Source organism: Ciona robusta, chromosome 6 (genome assembly GCF_009617815.1).
Source record: "Ciona robusta chromosome 6, ASM961781v2".
In the NCBI taxonomy this organism is placed as follows: domain Eukaryota; kingdom Metazoa; phylum Chordata; class Ascidiacea; order Phlebobranchia; family Cionidae; genus Ciona; species Ciona robusta.
In genome coordinates, this window is record NC_143240.1 from 3,229,808 (window position 1) to 3,246,320 (window position 16,513).

Consider the following 16,513-nt stretch of genomic DNA (forward strand, 5'->3'; position numbering starts at 1 on the left):
GTAACTTGGAAAGTATGCAGTGTGGAATGTTTGGTTTTTAATAATATAGGTAGTCTTTTAATGGTTGTATGTGTAAAATATATATAGTGTGTTTTAATGACCGTTACTTTGGGGTTACTTTAACTAATATATCTTTGTTGTGACTGTGAATAAAAGAAAAAACGGTTACATTGTATGTTGAACTTGAAAAATAGGGTTTTGGGTCATATGTTGCCCTTTTTGTAGGTATTTTATAGATAAAATATAACACACATATATAAATTAGTTGCAAGGTTAAGAAATATAATGATAAATCATCTCTGCCAATGATGGTAAATTATTGATTTGAGCACAGTGTTAAAATCATGCAGTAAGAAAAACCATCACTCAAATAAACTTGGTTAAAAGGGTTAAAAATCAATTTGTTAATCATTTAACACAACATAAATTGAATCTTGTTAAAGAAATGAAATGTTATAATTATTACGTTGTCAGTTTAAGAATGAAAGACCCTAAAATCTGAGGTATATAAATACTACAAAGTTTGGTAACGCGAAAGCTGGCACGTGGTGTATGAAACAGAACACCCGTGTTATAACGACTGTTGTTGCCCTGCCACGCCAAGATAAATAAGTTCTATTGATATTAAACACATTCAAAGGTCTAAATAATTGAATGTTAAGTTTTGTTGTGTTAAAGAAATGTTAATGAATCGAAAGGCTATATGAAAAATCACAAAATAATATGAAATGTTAATAAAAAATATGCAAAATCACTTGCATTTAATAATGAAATAATATAAAGGACTAAAGTAATTAAAAATTTAAAATAAAAGCGCAAAAGCGAAATGCCAAGTAGTTGATTAATGAAATGTTAGAGAATGTTAGAAAAGGGGAAATAGGAGAGAACTCAATCCGGTTTGTACCAGTTGTGGTCGCTTCAATTGTTTTCACTGGTCCTTGTGTTGTTGTTGTTGTTTGTGTTACAGTGGATTGTGTTGTAGTGGATTCTGTTGTAGGTGATTCTGTTGTTGTGAGTTGTGTTGTAGATGATTCTATTGTTGTTGTTTGTACTGTAGATAATTCTGTTGTAGGTGATTGTGTTGTAGTAGACCCTGTTGTTGTTGTTTGTGTTGTGGTGGATTGTGTTGTTTGTGTTGTAGGTGATTCTGATGTGACAGATTGTGTTGTAGGTGATTCTGTTGTTGCTGATTCTGTTGTAGCTATTTCTTGTACAGTTGTTCCTTCTTTTGTTGTTGTAGTATCTCCCACTGCAGTTGTTGCTGTTTCTGTTGTTGCTATTGTAGCAACTAGTGCTACAGACACACATAACATATTTCCATATTTAAAAACAAACGAAAAAAAACTTACACACAAATAGTTACAGCTGTACACATAATTTATATACAATAGTAATGTGTGTTTTGTGCAGATAAGTCAAATAACAAGCCATTAAAATGACATTACCTTCTGTGGTCTGTGGTATTGTAGTTACTTTGTCTGAAAAAGAAAGGACAATAAAAATAAACCAGGAACCGTTTAATTTACAGGGAAAACTGACAAAAGACTAGAAAAACATGACAACACACACAGAATTTGACAAACTACCAGAAAAACTGACACACACGAACAATCTGACAAAAACAGACACAAATGACAACACAGTAGACAGCGCACTGTTAAAAACAAGAACAATTCAAACAAAACAAGCATACCAGTAGTAGGAACTGCTGCCTCTAATGTTGTAGAATCAGCTTTGGTTGTTACAATGTTGGCCTGAGTGGTCGGAACAACTGTGGAAATGAATGAATATTATTTATTTATTCACGCATAGTAGGGCATGTGTTTTTCATGCAAAGTTATAATAGTATTTACATACCTGATGTAGTAACAGGTTGTGCTTGTGTGGTAACCTCTTGTGTTGTAACAGTTTGTGTGGTAACAGCTTCTGTTGTTGCAGCTTCTGTAGTTGCAGCTTGAGTGGTGGTGATTGGCACCAAAGCTGGAATAATATTAATAGAGTATTGTAAGTGTGTTGAAAATTACTTTTGAAGTATTTTAACATTGTAAATTGCTCTGTAATACCAATACGTCACTTTGACAACATTTTAAACTGTTGTAAATTGTAAAAAAACAAACATTTTAAACTTTGGTGTATTTTATACTGTTGCTACAAAAGTATGTTAAAATATTTGGCATCTTAGTGCCAAATTTTTTACCCAAATATTATTTTTTTGTTAATTCATTTAGTATAATACTTGTTATCAGACTTAAAAATGCAGAAATATGTTATACATAACACTATATATATTCTATTGATAATACCTGATGCAGATACTGTTGTGCTACTAATGCTCATAAACTGTGAAGATGTTATAACTGAATATGTTGTTCCAGGTGACAAGTTGGTTATTATTCCACTGGTGGCTCCTGTGGCTGTGAAACATGAATGTATTAAAAACATTTTGAATTCAATTTATTTTTCCTTGTGTGGCGGGGTAAGGATAATCGTTACAACACGGGTGTTCTGTATCATACACCTAGTGTCCGCTTAGGGGTTTCCACGTATGCAACTTTGTGGGTGATGTTTTGGGTATTATTTTTTTTTGTGTGTGTGTCTGCCAAATTAGACAACATATAAGAGGCAACTGGGTTGGAAAAATTTATGTTGAGTGTCTTGCTCGAGGACACATATGCCTACAATGGTAGCAGTGACGAGTTTAGAACCTTCTGCCTTCAGTTACACCGTTTTTAAACACTGTATTGTAGTAATACAGACTTAACAATCGCATATCACCCTGCGTTAAACTTACTTCTAGTGAATGTAGGTCCAGTTGGGTTGAATGTAACCACATAATTATCCGTTGTACCAAGCGTAGGAGCGCTCCATGTTAACATTAGTTCACCATATGTACTTGTGGTGGAAATGCTCACGCTTTCAGGGGGGTTGGGAGCTGTTTAAAAAAGTTTAAATGTAAATTGCTTGTAGCTAACAGTTGTACTTGTGTTCGCATTTTTTTTCTAATAATGTGTTGTAAAAAGGACTTATAATTTTTTTTTGTTTTTGAGCGACATATTTTCCGTTTCTCTATGGCGCTTTTTAGTTGTTAATTTTTAAGTTTACCAAGTTTTGTAAAGACAAATAAAGTGGCAAAAACTGATACCACTATATTCTCAGTAAATACAATTTGATGTCATTTTGATTTTAACACCTTAATATCAACAAATAAAGTTGTGTTACCTGTATATTGTTGTAATGTACTTGCTGAACTGACGTTTACTCCAAACCGAGTCAGAATAGAGATTGTATATTGAGTAGCAGGTTGCAGGCTTGATAAAAGTTTCTGTGTAAAACAAAGTTATTATTTTTGCAAGTTATGTATATTTTTATCAATAATCATGTCCCAACGTCTGTCGTTTTGCCGCTAATTCTCTTCTGTACAATGTTTTAAATATTTTTATCTTCACTACTGTATTTACAGAGGTAAAAAACTTATCTTAAATTATAAAACACAATCTTATCGAAAATTCCTATGTAGATATGTTACCCTCTAAAGTCTAAACTTCCATATAAATTCTCATTACCTCTGTTATATTGGCAGGTATTGACTCTGTAGATATACTACCCCCTGCAGGTTGTACACTGAACGTGTAATCATCAATTGGTTCTCGTACACTTGACCATGTGACCTGGGAAGAAAAATATAAAAGTTAAGATCCAAAGTCTAAAAAAATAAATGTAGTAACTTGTAAGCGAGTACGAGGTGCATAAAACAAGGACACCTGTGTTACAATAACTGTCAATGACTCGTCACAGAAGAGATAACAAGTTACACTCATTTACAAGTTACATACAAACAGTTAAACTTTAAATTACAAACAAGTGATCATAAAACAATTACTGGCAAAGGTATATATGCGGTAACTCGTAAGAGGCACCAGGTGTATGAAACAGAACACCCGTGTCATAACGAATGTCATTTTCCCACTATGTGAGGATGAAACCAAATTTACTAATTTCTTCATTCAAGAACACCTTGTTTAAAACAATGCTGTAACTAACAAAAAATAAAATGTTTACCTTTATAGATGTTGAAGTAATGTCACTGGGAGAGACTGGATTTAGTACTGGCACTGCTAAGTTTGGCAGTGTTACGAAATTGATTGTAGCTGTTGTGCTCACTACATTGCCAAGCCTTCTGTAGATGTTGACTGAAAAAAGAACGTGCAACACTGTTATTTTAACTGGAGTCTTTTTTATAACTTCAGTAAGAAACAGCATTTACCTAAGCATAATTTTTATGTTTATGACACAATGTAAAAAACATGGGGTGAAATGTACACCCAACACCCTGTATTTTACCACATAATGTGTAAAACTTGGGGTGGAATTGACACCCAACAACTTGTACTTTAAGTTTAAACATGGGTGAAATTGGCACCCAACACCCTGTACTTTACCATATAGTGTGTACAACAACATATACACTTACATGAGTATGAAGTATTAGGCATCAAACCATTGAATGTATATTCCTGAATGCCAATAGCAAGGACTTGTTCTTGTACACGAGATGTACTGCCTTCTTCCAATAGGTAGATGCTGCAGGAATATAGCTTTAAGTAACACACACTATGAATGAATGAATGAATGTTAAACAATGGAAAATCTGGATAGCATTTGGCATATGCCAGGAGTTTTCTACAGAAAAGTCTTTCCTTCAGTATATTTCATATCACTTTTAGAGATAGTTAAGGTGGGGAAGATGGGACACGTATTCATTCTATTTTCTTGTCTCATTTAGCAGTAAACAAAAAACATTCAAAGAATTTTAAAACCGTATCCTCACGACTCCCATAGACCGTGGTTAATTCTTTAAAACTTGCTCAAGACATTGGGATATTATGTGCTAAAGGTGTCTCATCTTCCCCCAACCCTACTATATATATGTATTGTTATTACTTACGTAAAATTGTCTCCTGTAGAACCAGATCCCCATCTAACACGAACAGTGCTTAACTTGATGTCAGAAGCTGCTACGTTTGCACCAGTTATACCGGCCAACTCTGTAATTCAATGAATGTATACAACTTGTATGTAATAATCACCCACAAAGTTACATAGGTGGTAACTTATACGCTGACACCGAGGTGTATGAACACCCGTGTTATAACGACTGTCGTTTTCCGGCCATGCGAGGATAAAGTAAGCTACATTCATTCATTACATTTGACTTATTTAATCTTGTGTGGCTGGAAAACGTCAGTCGATATAACACAGGTGTTCTTTTTCATACACCCCATGCCAGCTTATGAGTTGCCACATATTTAACTTCAGAGGTATGTAATTATTCCCGAAAATTTAAAGACACAAACAAAATACCTTTTAGTACAAAAATAGGAGCTTGCTAAATGTTATACTACAAGGTGTTTTTGATAACCAATGCAGTTTATATAGTTTTGTAGTTTTGTCTATTTCCTACCTTGGCATATTATACCAGTAGTTCCAACACCTGACATGTCCAAAAAGTGAGCGTTGCATGAACACCTGTTAAATATAATGTTTATTTACCTTATGCTCACTGTTGAGTTATAACATGGGTGTCTTCTTATACACCAGACACACATGGTGTATTCATACACCTCATGCTCACTGTTGAGTTATAACATGGGTGTCTTCTTATACACACGACACACATGGTGTATTCATACACCTCATGCTCACTGTCGAGTTATAACATGGGTGTCTTCTTATACACCCGACACACATGGTGTATTCATACACCTCATGCTCACTGTCAAGTTATAACATGGGTGTCTTCTTATACACCCGACACACATGGTGTATTCATACACCTCATGCTCACTGTCGAGTTATAACATGGGTGTCTTCTTACACACCAGACACATGGTGTATTTATACACCTTATACTCACTGTTATACCACCTACCTAAATGATCCAGGTACATTAGTACACAAAGCATTTCCATGACAAGAGTTGGACCCACTACATTCATTGATATCAGAGCAATAAGTGGAGTTATGTATCTCATAACCTGTGAACACATATATAACATACTAAAGTAACTGAAACAGCTTAAAACACTGAAGATAGGATGATAATCCTGATACTGATACTGATATTAATGGTAAAAGGGGGCTAAAGCATTTTGCCAAATTGGGCTTGGCATGGTCAAGAAAACTATGGTTAAAATTGTAGTGTTACATAAAAAAACCTATATTTTGGCTGATTTATTATAAATTGAATGACAGAATGAATGTAACCAATTTATCCTTGCATGGTGTGGCAACGGAAGTCGTTATACCACAGGTGTTCTGTTTCATACACCTCATGCCCGCTTATGAGCGACCATATAAGTCTAGTTTAATATAATTCTTCCACATCATACCTGCTCTACACATGCAAACTGGTAGACTTGCATTTACAAAGCAATCAGAATTAACGCATCTTGCTGCATCGATGGTGGAACATGTTGTGTTTGCCACACATGTCGCGCCACTCATAAAGAAACCATCAAAACATGTACACGAGTAACCACCTGTGTATTTAGAAGTAATGAGCTGGTACACTATAAGTTATTTCAACGGTACTATATTTTATACACTCTATAACTGCCTGTGCATATTGAGGTATAAGTTTACATATAATGAGTAAAACACCTATACAAGAAATAAAAAGCTTAGCAAAAGTAGTAGGCCTATTTAACTCTACAATAACAAAGGCATCATATTTCATACACCATGCCTGTTTCTGACCAAAGATAGTATTAGTTTTTAAACCAAAACGCGTAAAAATTAAGACAATAGTGCCATGTATATATATATAATGTAAAAAAAAGGTATGTCATAGATTACTTTTAAAAATACTACATGAGCATTATATATGTTTATATTGATACTTATTATAAAATAACCTCTTATCTTAATAAATGATGATAAATGTGTCATATATACATGGCCTGTTATATATATATAATGTATATAAGACATTAAGTTATTTTACCGATTGTATTGTTGCACATTTGTTGACAAGGTGTGCCCACGTTGCATTCATTCACATCAACGCATGTAAGTAAGTCTGTGTCGATTTGGTAACCAGATGGACATGTACATACAAATGAACCTGGTGGATGGTTGGATATTACATGGTGTGATTTATAAGGGTGCTGGAGTAATAGGACAACTGTGACTTAAATCCCAGATTTCTTGGTATTAGTGTTAGCTAGGTATTGTTGTTTTAAGGAAAACATGGTTAGATAAGTCTCCACACCACATGCACGCCGTCAGGATGCAGATATCGCGCACATATAAGCTTATGTTATAGCCAACGCACATATACTTGTCTGTATGTACGTATATGCTGCCAGGCTGCATGTAATGAGCTGCAACGCATACGTTACCACACAATACACATGCCCACTTTTTAAGTGGAATATATGAAGACATATACACAAGATCTTTTCACTTACATCACTGAAGATGATTTTAGTATATTTAAACTGATATGTAAAGATTATATTTTACATACTTAGGGCTATCATGTATGTATTAAAACTATACCAATTATTTATAAAGTGAATTTACCATTAGTATTAGAGCAAGTGTGGCTGCAGTTTCCTTTCCCAGCATTAGCAGAACATTCATTTATATCATCGCATGTGTTTGCTGCACTATTGTACGTGTAGCCAGTTTGACACATACAGCTAGAATAGATAAGACACAAATTCAATGAGTTTTATAAACTATTTGTGATTTTAATGCGCGAAATCTGCTCTGCATATGTTAAACAATTCAGAGTATAAAGTGTGGTGTAGTGACTTAGTTGTTAGGTACCAAAGGATAGGTTGTTGGATGCTTAATACTGATGTCATCGTGGCATATGTGACCATAAGTAAGACTCTTAGCGGACATTGCTCAAACCCAATGGTCACCAGTGTTGTAGCACCCTAGGTGTCAAAGTAATAGGCCAACTCCAGCCTAAATATCAGATCTCATAGTGCACTGCTATAGGTCTTCAACCGCGTAAAATAGAATATTCATGGTACCGCAATATGTGTTAAGGTGGCTGTACACAGTATCCGGCGTGCGAATTCGCATGCAAAGTCGTATGCAAACCCTTGTCCAATTCCGCATGCGGCAGCCAAATCCGGAAAAAAAACAGACAAAACGGACAATTCCGGATACTGTGTACAGCCACCTTTACAGGTCAGACTACAAAATAAAACTTGTTATATACCAGACTACAAACTTACTTATAAGTTCCATCGACATTATTACACACACCATTCTTAGCAGGGCATGGGTTAGTTAAACATTCATTGATATCTACGCAGTCAGATGCATCGCTTGTGTTTTGTGTGAAGCCAATGCCGCATTCACAACTGAAAATGAACAGGTTTTAATTTGAGGAAAATACTTTCAAAACTTTAACATTATAATCCTAAACCCTGCTATAAAAAATTTTAGAAATGAAAACAGATTTACAGAGAAAAAAGAGATTGGTTCAGGTTTATAAAACATGAATCTTGTCTGTTCTAAAACAAACATTTTAGCCCATACTTATATAAATACAGATTGGTTTAATACTTTCAATATAGATATTTGTTTTTGAACTTATATTTTCTGTCAGTTTTATTACAAACATTACAGCCCATAAATATGATACAAATATGAAAAAAAGTTGGGCATTCTGTGACACTTGATCCTGCCTGGTATTTTATTAAAATTGTCCAACTTTATGAGCACTAACAGATCAAGACAGTTTTATGAAATTTATCAAAGTTTTAGTTAAAAAACTGATGTCAAAAGTAAAAAATATAAATATTAATCTTCTCAGTTACTTACTTGTAACTTCCAAAGTTGTTCTTGCAGGTAAACCTCGGTCCAACGCACGTGTGTGTACCTGTTGTGCATTCATCTATATCCTCGCATGATGTTATACTTGAACTAAGGGCAGTAAAACCGGGTTTGCATTCGCACCGGAAGGTTCTTAACTGGTTGAAACAGTTTGTGCTGTTGGTGGAACAGTTATGGGTGCCTTGCGTGCATTCGTTGAAGTCAGTACAGCCTGTCACATTGTTGGGCACGAGACCAGAGAGGCAATCGCACCTGTGGGGTTAAATGGGGCTGAATAACTTATTTGTTCTTACATGGCGGGGCAATGGCGGTCAATATAACACATGGAATAGGTATTTTGTTTCACAAACATGCCCATACAAACGCCCACAGTGGTAGACTAGTAGCAAATTTGAAACTGTAACCTCTTGGTCATACAGCCAGGTGCAAAAAAACACTGATACGGGATAACTTAAAAGAAAGTTAACTACTGCTGCTGTAAAGCTTGCTATAGAAACTGAAGTTAAGGCCAGGGTTAGCCTATTACCCCATAGATTTACTTGTTTTTTATAATTTAAAATATTATTTTACAAATATTTTTTACCATACTGGTTTATACTGGTTTTTACCTGAATGAGCCGGGAGTGTTAACGCATGTTTGTAGATTTGCGACGCATGGATTGCTGTCACATTCATTTATGTCAATACAACTCATATTATCTGTTGTGTTCAGTACATATCCAGTGTTGCACGAACAGGCGTGAGTTGTTGGACTAGCAAAGTCACATTTCTGCTGGCATGGGTTGCTGGCACACACTGTAAAAAAAGTTTTTGATAAAATATATAAAAAATGTTAAAAATTTGTTTGAAAAAAAACAAAATAAATTAAAAGCTCATTTTAAGCTGTATTTACGAAACATAAAATTAATTTTCAGTTATCCCTTCCCATACAGTAACTAAGATCAGATTAATTAAAACAATAAAGAGAAGAGAAGAAAAGAAGCAGCACAACAATAGTCTTGAACCTATAACCTCTGGGCTGGAAGTAGCATGCTTGCCACAATGCCATTGCATCTATTATGTCACCCTAAATGAGACCACACCTACCGTCTCTGATACAGAACTGTCCATCCCCAGTAAAGCCTGTAGGGCATGGTCCACAAGACACACCAGTAGGACCAGTAGCTGGTGGGGGTAGATCAGTGCATGTTACCCTAAAGTCGCATGGGTTGTTTGTAGCGCAACTGTCTTCATCTTCAGAGCATAAAACTCCACTGTACCCAGATGAACAGGTGCACGATTTCAACTGAAAAACATTTAAATGGGTAATAATATGAATGAATGGCAGTTGTTTATCTTAGTGTGACAGTGCAACAACAGTCATTTTAACATGGGGGTGTTCTGTTTCATATACACAAGTAAATTAATGAATAAATGTAACATTTTTATCCTTGTGTGTCTGTAAAAGAAAGTCATTATAACACAGAGGTTTTGTTTCATACACCTTGCGCCTGCTTATAAGTTACCACATATGTGACTTTGTAGGTGATTGATTTTTCAGTATGACTGACAATTTGAACAACCTAATATTGACCACTTGTAAAAGTGTCTTGTGCACGCAGTGGTGGCAGCCTTGAACCTCGAACCAGGTCACCTTTGGTTACAAAGCAAGCATTTCAACCACAATAGGCCCAGATGATTGGACCGACAGTGAATATAAATACATAAATAGAAACATATAGTATTTCACCTCAAATCTGTTAGCAGTATCAGAAATAGCAGGATCATTATTGTTGCAAGTTCCTCCATTCTGGCACCCACATAACTTAATGTTAACATCAAGTGAGCTAGCAAAGCCTGAGCTGTCAATCACATTGATTGACAAGCTGGTGACAGTTGTGTTGGTTGGTGTCCAAGTAAATAAACCAGCTGTAGAGAATAACGGTATTTTAATGAATGTAAATTATTTATCCTTGCATTGTGGGGTAACAACATTTGTTATAACATGGAAGTTAAATGAACGTATGTGTCTTTTTTCACTAACGAATACATTTTATTTTATATTACAGAATAATGTTGAACGAATAAATAACATGTCCCATACCGCGTTGCACCTTTAAAAATTACCAACTAAAAAAAAAACGAATAAAACCTTTATCTTACTTGAAGAGTTGATGGTAGCACCAGTATCTGATTTAATAAGTCCATCCAAACTAAAAGTAATTGTTTCACTCTCTGGATCTGTGGCTTGGAATTGAACAGTGGTCAGTTGACCCACTGTGGCTTGAATGGTGAGTGTTGTCATGGTGAAGGTGGGGGGGAGATTGACTGGAAAAATATGGTTTGTTGTCAAATTTTTTATGATTCATTTATTCTTAGAACAATCTTGCTATTTCAACTGGATAGGTAAATATAAAGAGTAACAAAGTTTGAAGATAACTTGCATTTTGTTTTCTTTTAGTTTGAGGGTATTAACTTTTACTGATTGTCCCCTTTTTTGGTGAGAAATTGATTGTTGTTAGTAAAATTGATTATGCAGCATTTGGAGTGACTTTATACACTTCGAGCCGATTGTAAGTGAATTACTAAATATCCAACTTTGTGTGTAAATGTTAGTATCATTGTCTAACTGAGTAAATCCAAGTTACAAGGCAAATTTTCCTCCTAATGTTGGAACACTGGGTCAGGTATTGTTAACAATTAATGTTTTAAAGTCTTGAAACGCATTTTTAATTTCGTTTTTGGCTGTTTAACAAAACCCAGATTGGGCCCAAATTAAAAGCCACTAACAAAAAAATAGAAAACTTTATTATTTTCAAAGGTTACTTACTGACAGGTTGTCCAATTACGTTCGCTAACACAGTTTGTCCACGAGAAGTATCTCCGCTTATCAATACATCGTGCATGCATGGGGATGATATACTACCGTCCTGTTGAGCAATAGGAGTATTAATTATGACATGTAGTATACAGACTGGGACCAATAAGCCTACATCCCAGGTCTCAGGTGTGCCTCACTGAAGAACTCATTCTCATAGAATAGAATAGACTAGAACCAATAAGCCTACATCCCAGGTCTCAGGTGTGTCTCACTGAAGACCTCACCCTCATAGAATAGATTAGACTGGAACCAATAAGACTACATCCCAGATTTCGGGCACAAATCACTAAACCTCTTACTCTCATAATAATAGACTAAAGGTGGCTGTACACAGTATCCGGAATTCATCTGTTTTGTTCGGATTTCGCTGCCGCATGCGGAACTCGGTAATGGGTTTGCATACGACTTCGCAGGCGAATTCGCATGCCGGATACTGTGTACAGCCACCATGAGAGTTCTTATACTTATTAACACTTCATTTTAAAACAAGACAGTAGTCATACCATGGTACAAGCAGCTTCTGCAGCAGTAAGTTGAGCATCTGTAGCTTCAGACAACAGTTGTTGTAAGTAGGTAGGAGTGAAGTTTAGATCATTGGTGTCAGCCCATGTCTCGTTGGTCGCATACGTGAAAATAGACTGCGATGCACTGACACGCCCTGTTATAGTGTTATTGTAATGAATTGGTAGTTGTAACATGGTAAAAAAACAGTTCCCCACAAATTTACATATTGTAGGTTGGGGAAGATGGGACACCTTTAGCACATAATATTCAAAATCCTGACCGTGTTTTAAACAGTTACCAACGGTCTATGGGATTCATGGGGATACGTTTTTTTAATTCTTTAACTGTTTTTACTTTACTACCAAATGGATCGAGAAAATAGAACGAAAAGGTATCCCATCTTCCCTCACTCATTTGCATACATATGTTGTATCTCTTGCTTTATCATAAAATACGTGCCCATTCATTAAAGCAGCTATTACGTGCTCAATAAACTTACATGAGTTGCCGAATTCATTAATAGGAGGGCTTAGTATCGTTCCATTTGCAATGTATTTGTTCCACCTCTGCTGTTCTGTGTTTGTTGGTGATGCAATAGTTGTGTATATTATGTCGTCATAGTTAAGAACAGTCCCGTTTCGGTATTTGAAGTCGTTTCGTTTGTTTTGGTCAAAATTGCCTAAAAATACGGTTTATTATATAGTACTGTGGAGTAAGATGAACACTGTTAAAACATAATGTACTATATATGGACTCTAAAGCATGTTTATTAAACCATAACACTTTTTTAAACATCATACAGTAAAAAAAATTAAAAATCCACCTAAATTCTGTACTAAACAGCCCCCCCCCCCATGCTAAGGCACTTATATTACAAATATTTAATATTTTTTTTTTAAAAATCTTAAATTACCGTATAAGCCACTTAATCTTCCAGAGAGAGTCTGACTGATGCCATTCTCTAACGTTATTTGTTGTCCGTTGGATTTCAAAACAACCAGCAAACGGTCGTTAGAACCACGTAAGTCGACTTGTAGTTTACCGTCGTTCAAAGATATGTACGCTTCATTATACCTTAGTATACCTGGGTGGAATATATGAATGAATAACTTATATATGCTCACGTGGCGGGGCAATAACAGGCGTTATAGAACACAGGTGTTCGGTTTCATACATTATATCTTAGAATACATTGTTATGTAACATTAGAGTGGTCTTTATGTGGAATAGTTAAATGAATGTAACTTATTTATATCTTGCGCGTCGATGCAACGATAGTCGTTATATTGAGTGAAATATATCAATGAATGGTACTTATTTACCATCGCGTGACAGGCAAATGGCAGTCGTTATAACACGGGTGTTCTGTTTCATACAACTCGTGCTCGCTTACAAATTACCATGTGGCGTTTTTTTTAATATAACCCATAAGTGGCCAATGTAAAGTGTCATCAAAAAGTGCAGAAAACGACACCCATGTTATAACCCACCAACAAAAATAATGTATTGTATGGTGGGGGAAGATGGGACACCTTTAGCACATAATATCCAAATATTCTGATCGTATTTTAAACAATTGGCAATCGTGAGGATGCGGTTTTATAATTATTTGAATGTTTTTTTGTTTACTACCAAATGGGACGAGAAAACAGAATGAAAAGGTGTCCCATCTTCCCCACCCCAATATAACTAATATATGGAAACGATACAGTTTAAGACTTACCGTTTGCGTTTAGTGTTGCTATCTGTGACGTTGTAATACGTGTTCCATTGATTTGAACAGTCATGTTGACCAAATCCATACTGCTACCATTGGCTACAGTGAATTGGAACACATGTGGCGAAGAAATGGAATCGATTACGGCAACACTGGTAACCACTGACGCGTTCACTGGTCTTCCGTTCACGTCTTTGTTGCGCGTCATACGCACCTGTGTGACGTAATAGAGAAGCATTATTGCGTGGGTAAGTGCGCATATATGCACACATACTGTTATAAAATACATGTAATTATTTGCATATACAAGTTTAGCGTGTTTTGAACAGAGATTACGCTAAAGTATATTGTATGCATGTATGGTATAATACATTTATTCGTTATAGTAAGTATAACTTCATATAACAGATTGCAACGACTCAATTTTCTTGCTAGCTGTAGGAGCCACGCTTCTATCCAATAAGTTGTTTATACATTACATATTGTTCTTAGTAATAACTGGAGTTTCCTCGTTATTTCCATCTTTTGCACGTCTGTATTTTTCGTTATCGTTCTTATCAGACAAGATGTTTACGTAACACAGACAACACAGTACAAACGTTTATGATAACGTCTATATGGAGTAATCATGACGATTGATAAACGTATTAACATAACCTTAACAACCCCAAAAGGACTAGTTAAGATATCAAAATAGCCGCATATCTTTACAGACAGTCGTTAAACGTTATAACACCCTATGAATAAAATATATGCGCGTCAGTTAAAAAAGCGTGGCTGTTTAACCCAATATATATAATATATATATTTTAATAGCAAAATGTGGCCGCATAAGATATAAAAACACATCAAACAGCAATATAGACACGTACCTGCACAGAGAGACCGTTATTCGCCGATATAAGTTGATATTCCCCAACGCCAGAGAATGAATAGGCATTCCCGTCAAATGATTGTAAATGCGGATCGCCAACGGTGGTTGCTGCCATTGCAAAGAATGTGATAACGTAATACAGAAACATGGTTTCAATATATTTGTTTAAAATGCTAGCAAAAGGTACGAAGTTTTAAAATTTTGAAACTTAAAACTTTCAGGGCCTATGCTTTGACCGCTATCTACATAATACAGTAACTTTGTTTCAATATCTTAAAATAGTTTTAGACTGCTTAAGCATAAGAACGGCGTGTTCTAGTCAATACATCTGCTTATAATACACTAGCCAAATGTATAACTTATTAGGACAGTTAAAGCCTTTGACTTTAACGGTTATCAAACGTCTGTTAAGGCTTGAGATATGGCATAACAACTATGGACTATAGCGTGTTTTTACGACCGTCGTTTTGCTGCTAATTCCCTTTTTTCGCTATTTTGATTATCTGAGTTTCGTTACCGTATTTAAAAAGCATAAATAAAGATTGTGCTGCATAATATACTACACTATGTCTAGAAGAGCGGTTACTATAGCTCTGTTACTAAGAAAACAACATTCTATAGCACGTCACACTTAGGATTTGGAATACCCGTTACACCCACGATTACACCACAGGTTATGTATTGTGAAACGTCACCTATACTGTGTATTGCAACCTATGGCCGATATGCAGCGCTTAGTCATTGCATTACGTTGCTAGAGGTATGACATCTTTAAATAATGAGTTATGTATAGTATTGTGGGGTAAGATGGATACCGCTAGCACACAGTATCTATACATGTATTTTGCTTGTCGGTTCTGGGCATCTTAAATTAATGAGGTATGCATATATACCATTGGGAAAGATATAGATGTCTTGACAACGTAATGTCCGTACTTCGAATCGTGTTTTTAGCAATTAACAACGATCTTTTGTAGTCGTGAGAATGCGGTTTTGTGTACTACTTAACGGCGCAATACAAGAGGATAAAATATGGACCATTTACTTCAAACCACATGATTTAAGTCACACTAGTCAAAGTGACTTCTACATCACAGTATATAAACACACAAGCATAAAATATACATCTCTTTTTCCAGACATAACCAAGAATTCGCTTTGATGCATGAATACGACTTGTTTTTATAATTAAAGTTTTTATAATTAAAGGGATCCGTAATTGAGTTTACGCAGGGCAATTCCCTGATAGTCCGTATTTTTACATGCACAGAATGTAGTATAACATGCACAGAATAAACGTGTCTGTTGCCAACTTACCGTATACAAAGAGGACATAACCGACCGACGATGTAGAAGGCCTCTTTTCATTATACATGGCGCAGTACTTTGGATTGGTGGATCTAATACAACAGTCTATACCGGGCTGGGCGTCGTTTGCTGTTAAATAAATGGTTTAATTAAACAAGTGGATTTTAACACAGATATGATTTTTATTTCTTATCTCTTAGAATACAGTAGTCGTAATGAATAAATGGTTTGTAAATTGCTTTATCCTTGAGTGGCGGGGTAATGACAGTCATTTTAGTACAGGTGTTCTGTTTATACACCTTGTGCCTGCTTAAGAGTTACCACGTTTGAAACTTTGTGGGTGATAGTTTTTTTTCTGTATGGTTGATAATATAGAAAACCAATTAGTGTCATG

At 35.5% G+C, this 16,513-nt stretch overlaps 1 protein-coding gene across 1 annotated transcript in view; it reads right to left on the reverse strand.

Annotated features, from left to right (window-relative positions):
• LOC149734994 (uncharacterized) overlaps positions 1–16,513 on the reverse strand; it is a 33,908-nt gene that overhangs the window by 5,388 nt on the left and 12,007 nt on the right. The window contains exons 24-52 of the mRNA XM_089880215.1: positions 16,129–16,248; positions 14,810–14,919; positions 13,944–14,151; positions 13,134–13,304; positions 12,720–12,899; positions 12,220–12,374; positions 11,666–11,765; positions 10,999–11,163; positions 10,586–10,764; positions 9,943–10,141; positions 9,465–9,651; positions 8,845–9,108; positions 8,253–8,381; positions 7,585–7,703; positions 7,004–7,123; positions 6,390–6,539; positions 5,930–6,035; positions 5,462–5,526; positions 4,946–5,045; positions 4,472–4,581; positions 4,060–4,190; positions 3,564–3,668; positions 3,220–3,322; positions 2,792–2,932; positions 2,304–2,414; positions 1,858–1,980; positions 1,694–1,771; positions 1,446–1,478; positions 905–1,294 (exon numbers count right to left, since the gene is read on the reverse strand). Coding sequence (XP_089736341.1) covers positions 905–1,294; positions 1,446–1,478; positions 1,694–1,771; positions 1,858–1,980; positions 2,304–2,414; positions 2,792–2,932; positions 3,220–3,322; positions 3,564–3,668; positions 4,060–4,190; positions 4,472–4,581; positions 4,946–5,045; positions 5,462–5,526; positions 5,930–6,035; positions 6,390–6,539; positions 7,004–7,123; positions 7,585–7,703; positions 8,253–8,381; positions 8,845–9,108; positions 9,465–9,651; positions 9,943–10,141; positions 10,586–10,764; positions 10,999–11,163; positions 11,666–11,765; positions 12,220–12,374; positions 12,720–12,899; positions 13,134–13,304; positions 13,944–14,151; positions 14,810–14,919; positions 16,129–16,248 — 4,152 coding nt within the window. The remainder of the gene's footprint in view (positions 1–904; positions 1,295–1,445; positions 1,479–1,693; positions 1,772–1,857; positions 1,981–2,303; positions 2,415–2,791; positions 2,933–3,219; positions 3,323–3,563; positions 3,669–4,059; positions 4,191–4,471; positions 4,582–4,945; positions 5,046–5,461; positions 5,527–5,929; positions 6,036–6,389; positions 6,540–7,003; positions 7,124–7,584; positions 7,704–8,252; positions 8,382–8,844; positions 9,109–9,464; positions 9,652–9,942; positions 10,142–10,585; positions 10,765–10,998; positions 11,164–11,665; positions 11,766–12,219; positions 12,375–12,719; positions 12,900–13,133; positions 13,305–13,943; positions 14,152–14,809; positions 14,920–16,128; positions 16,249–16,513) is intronic.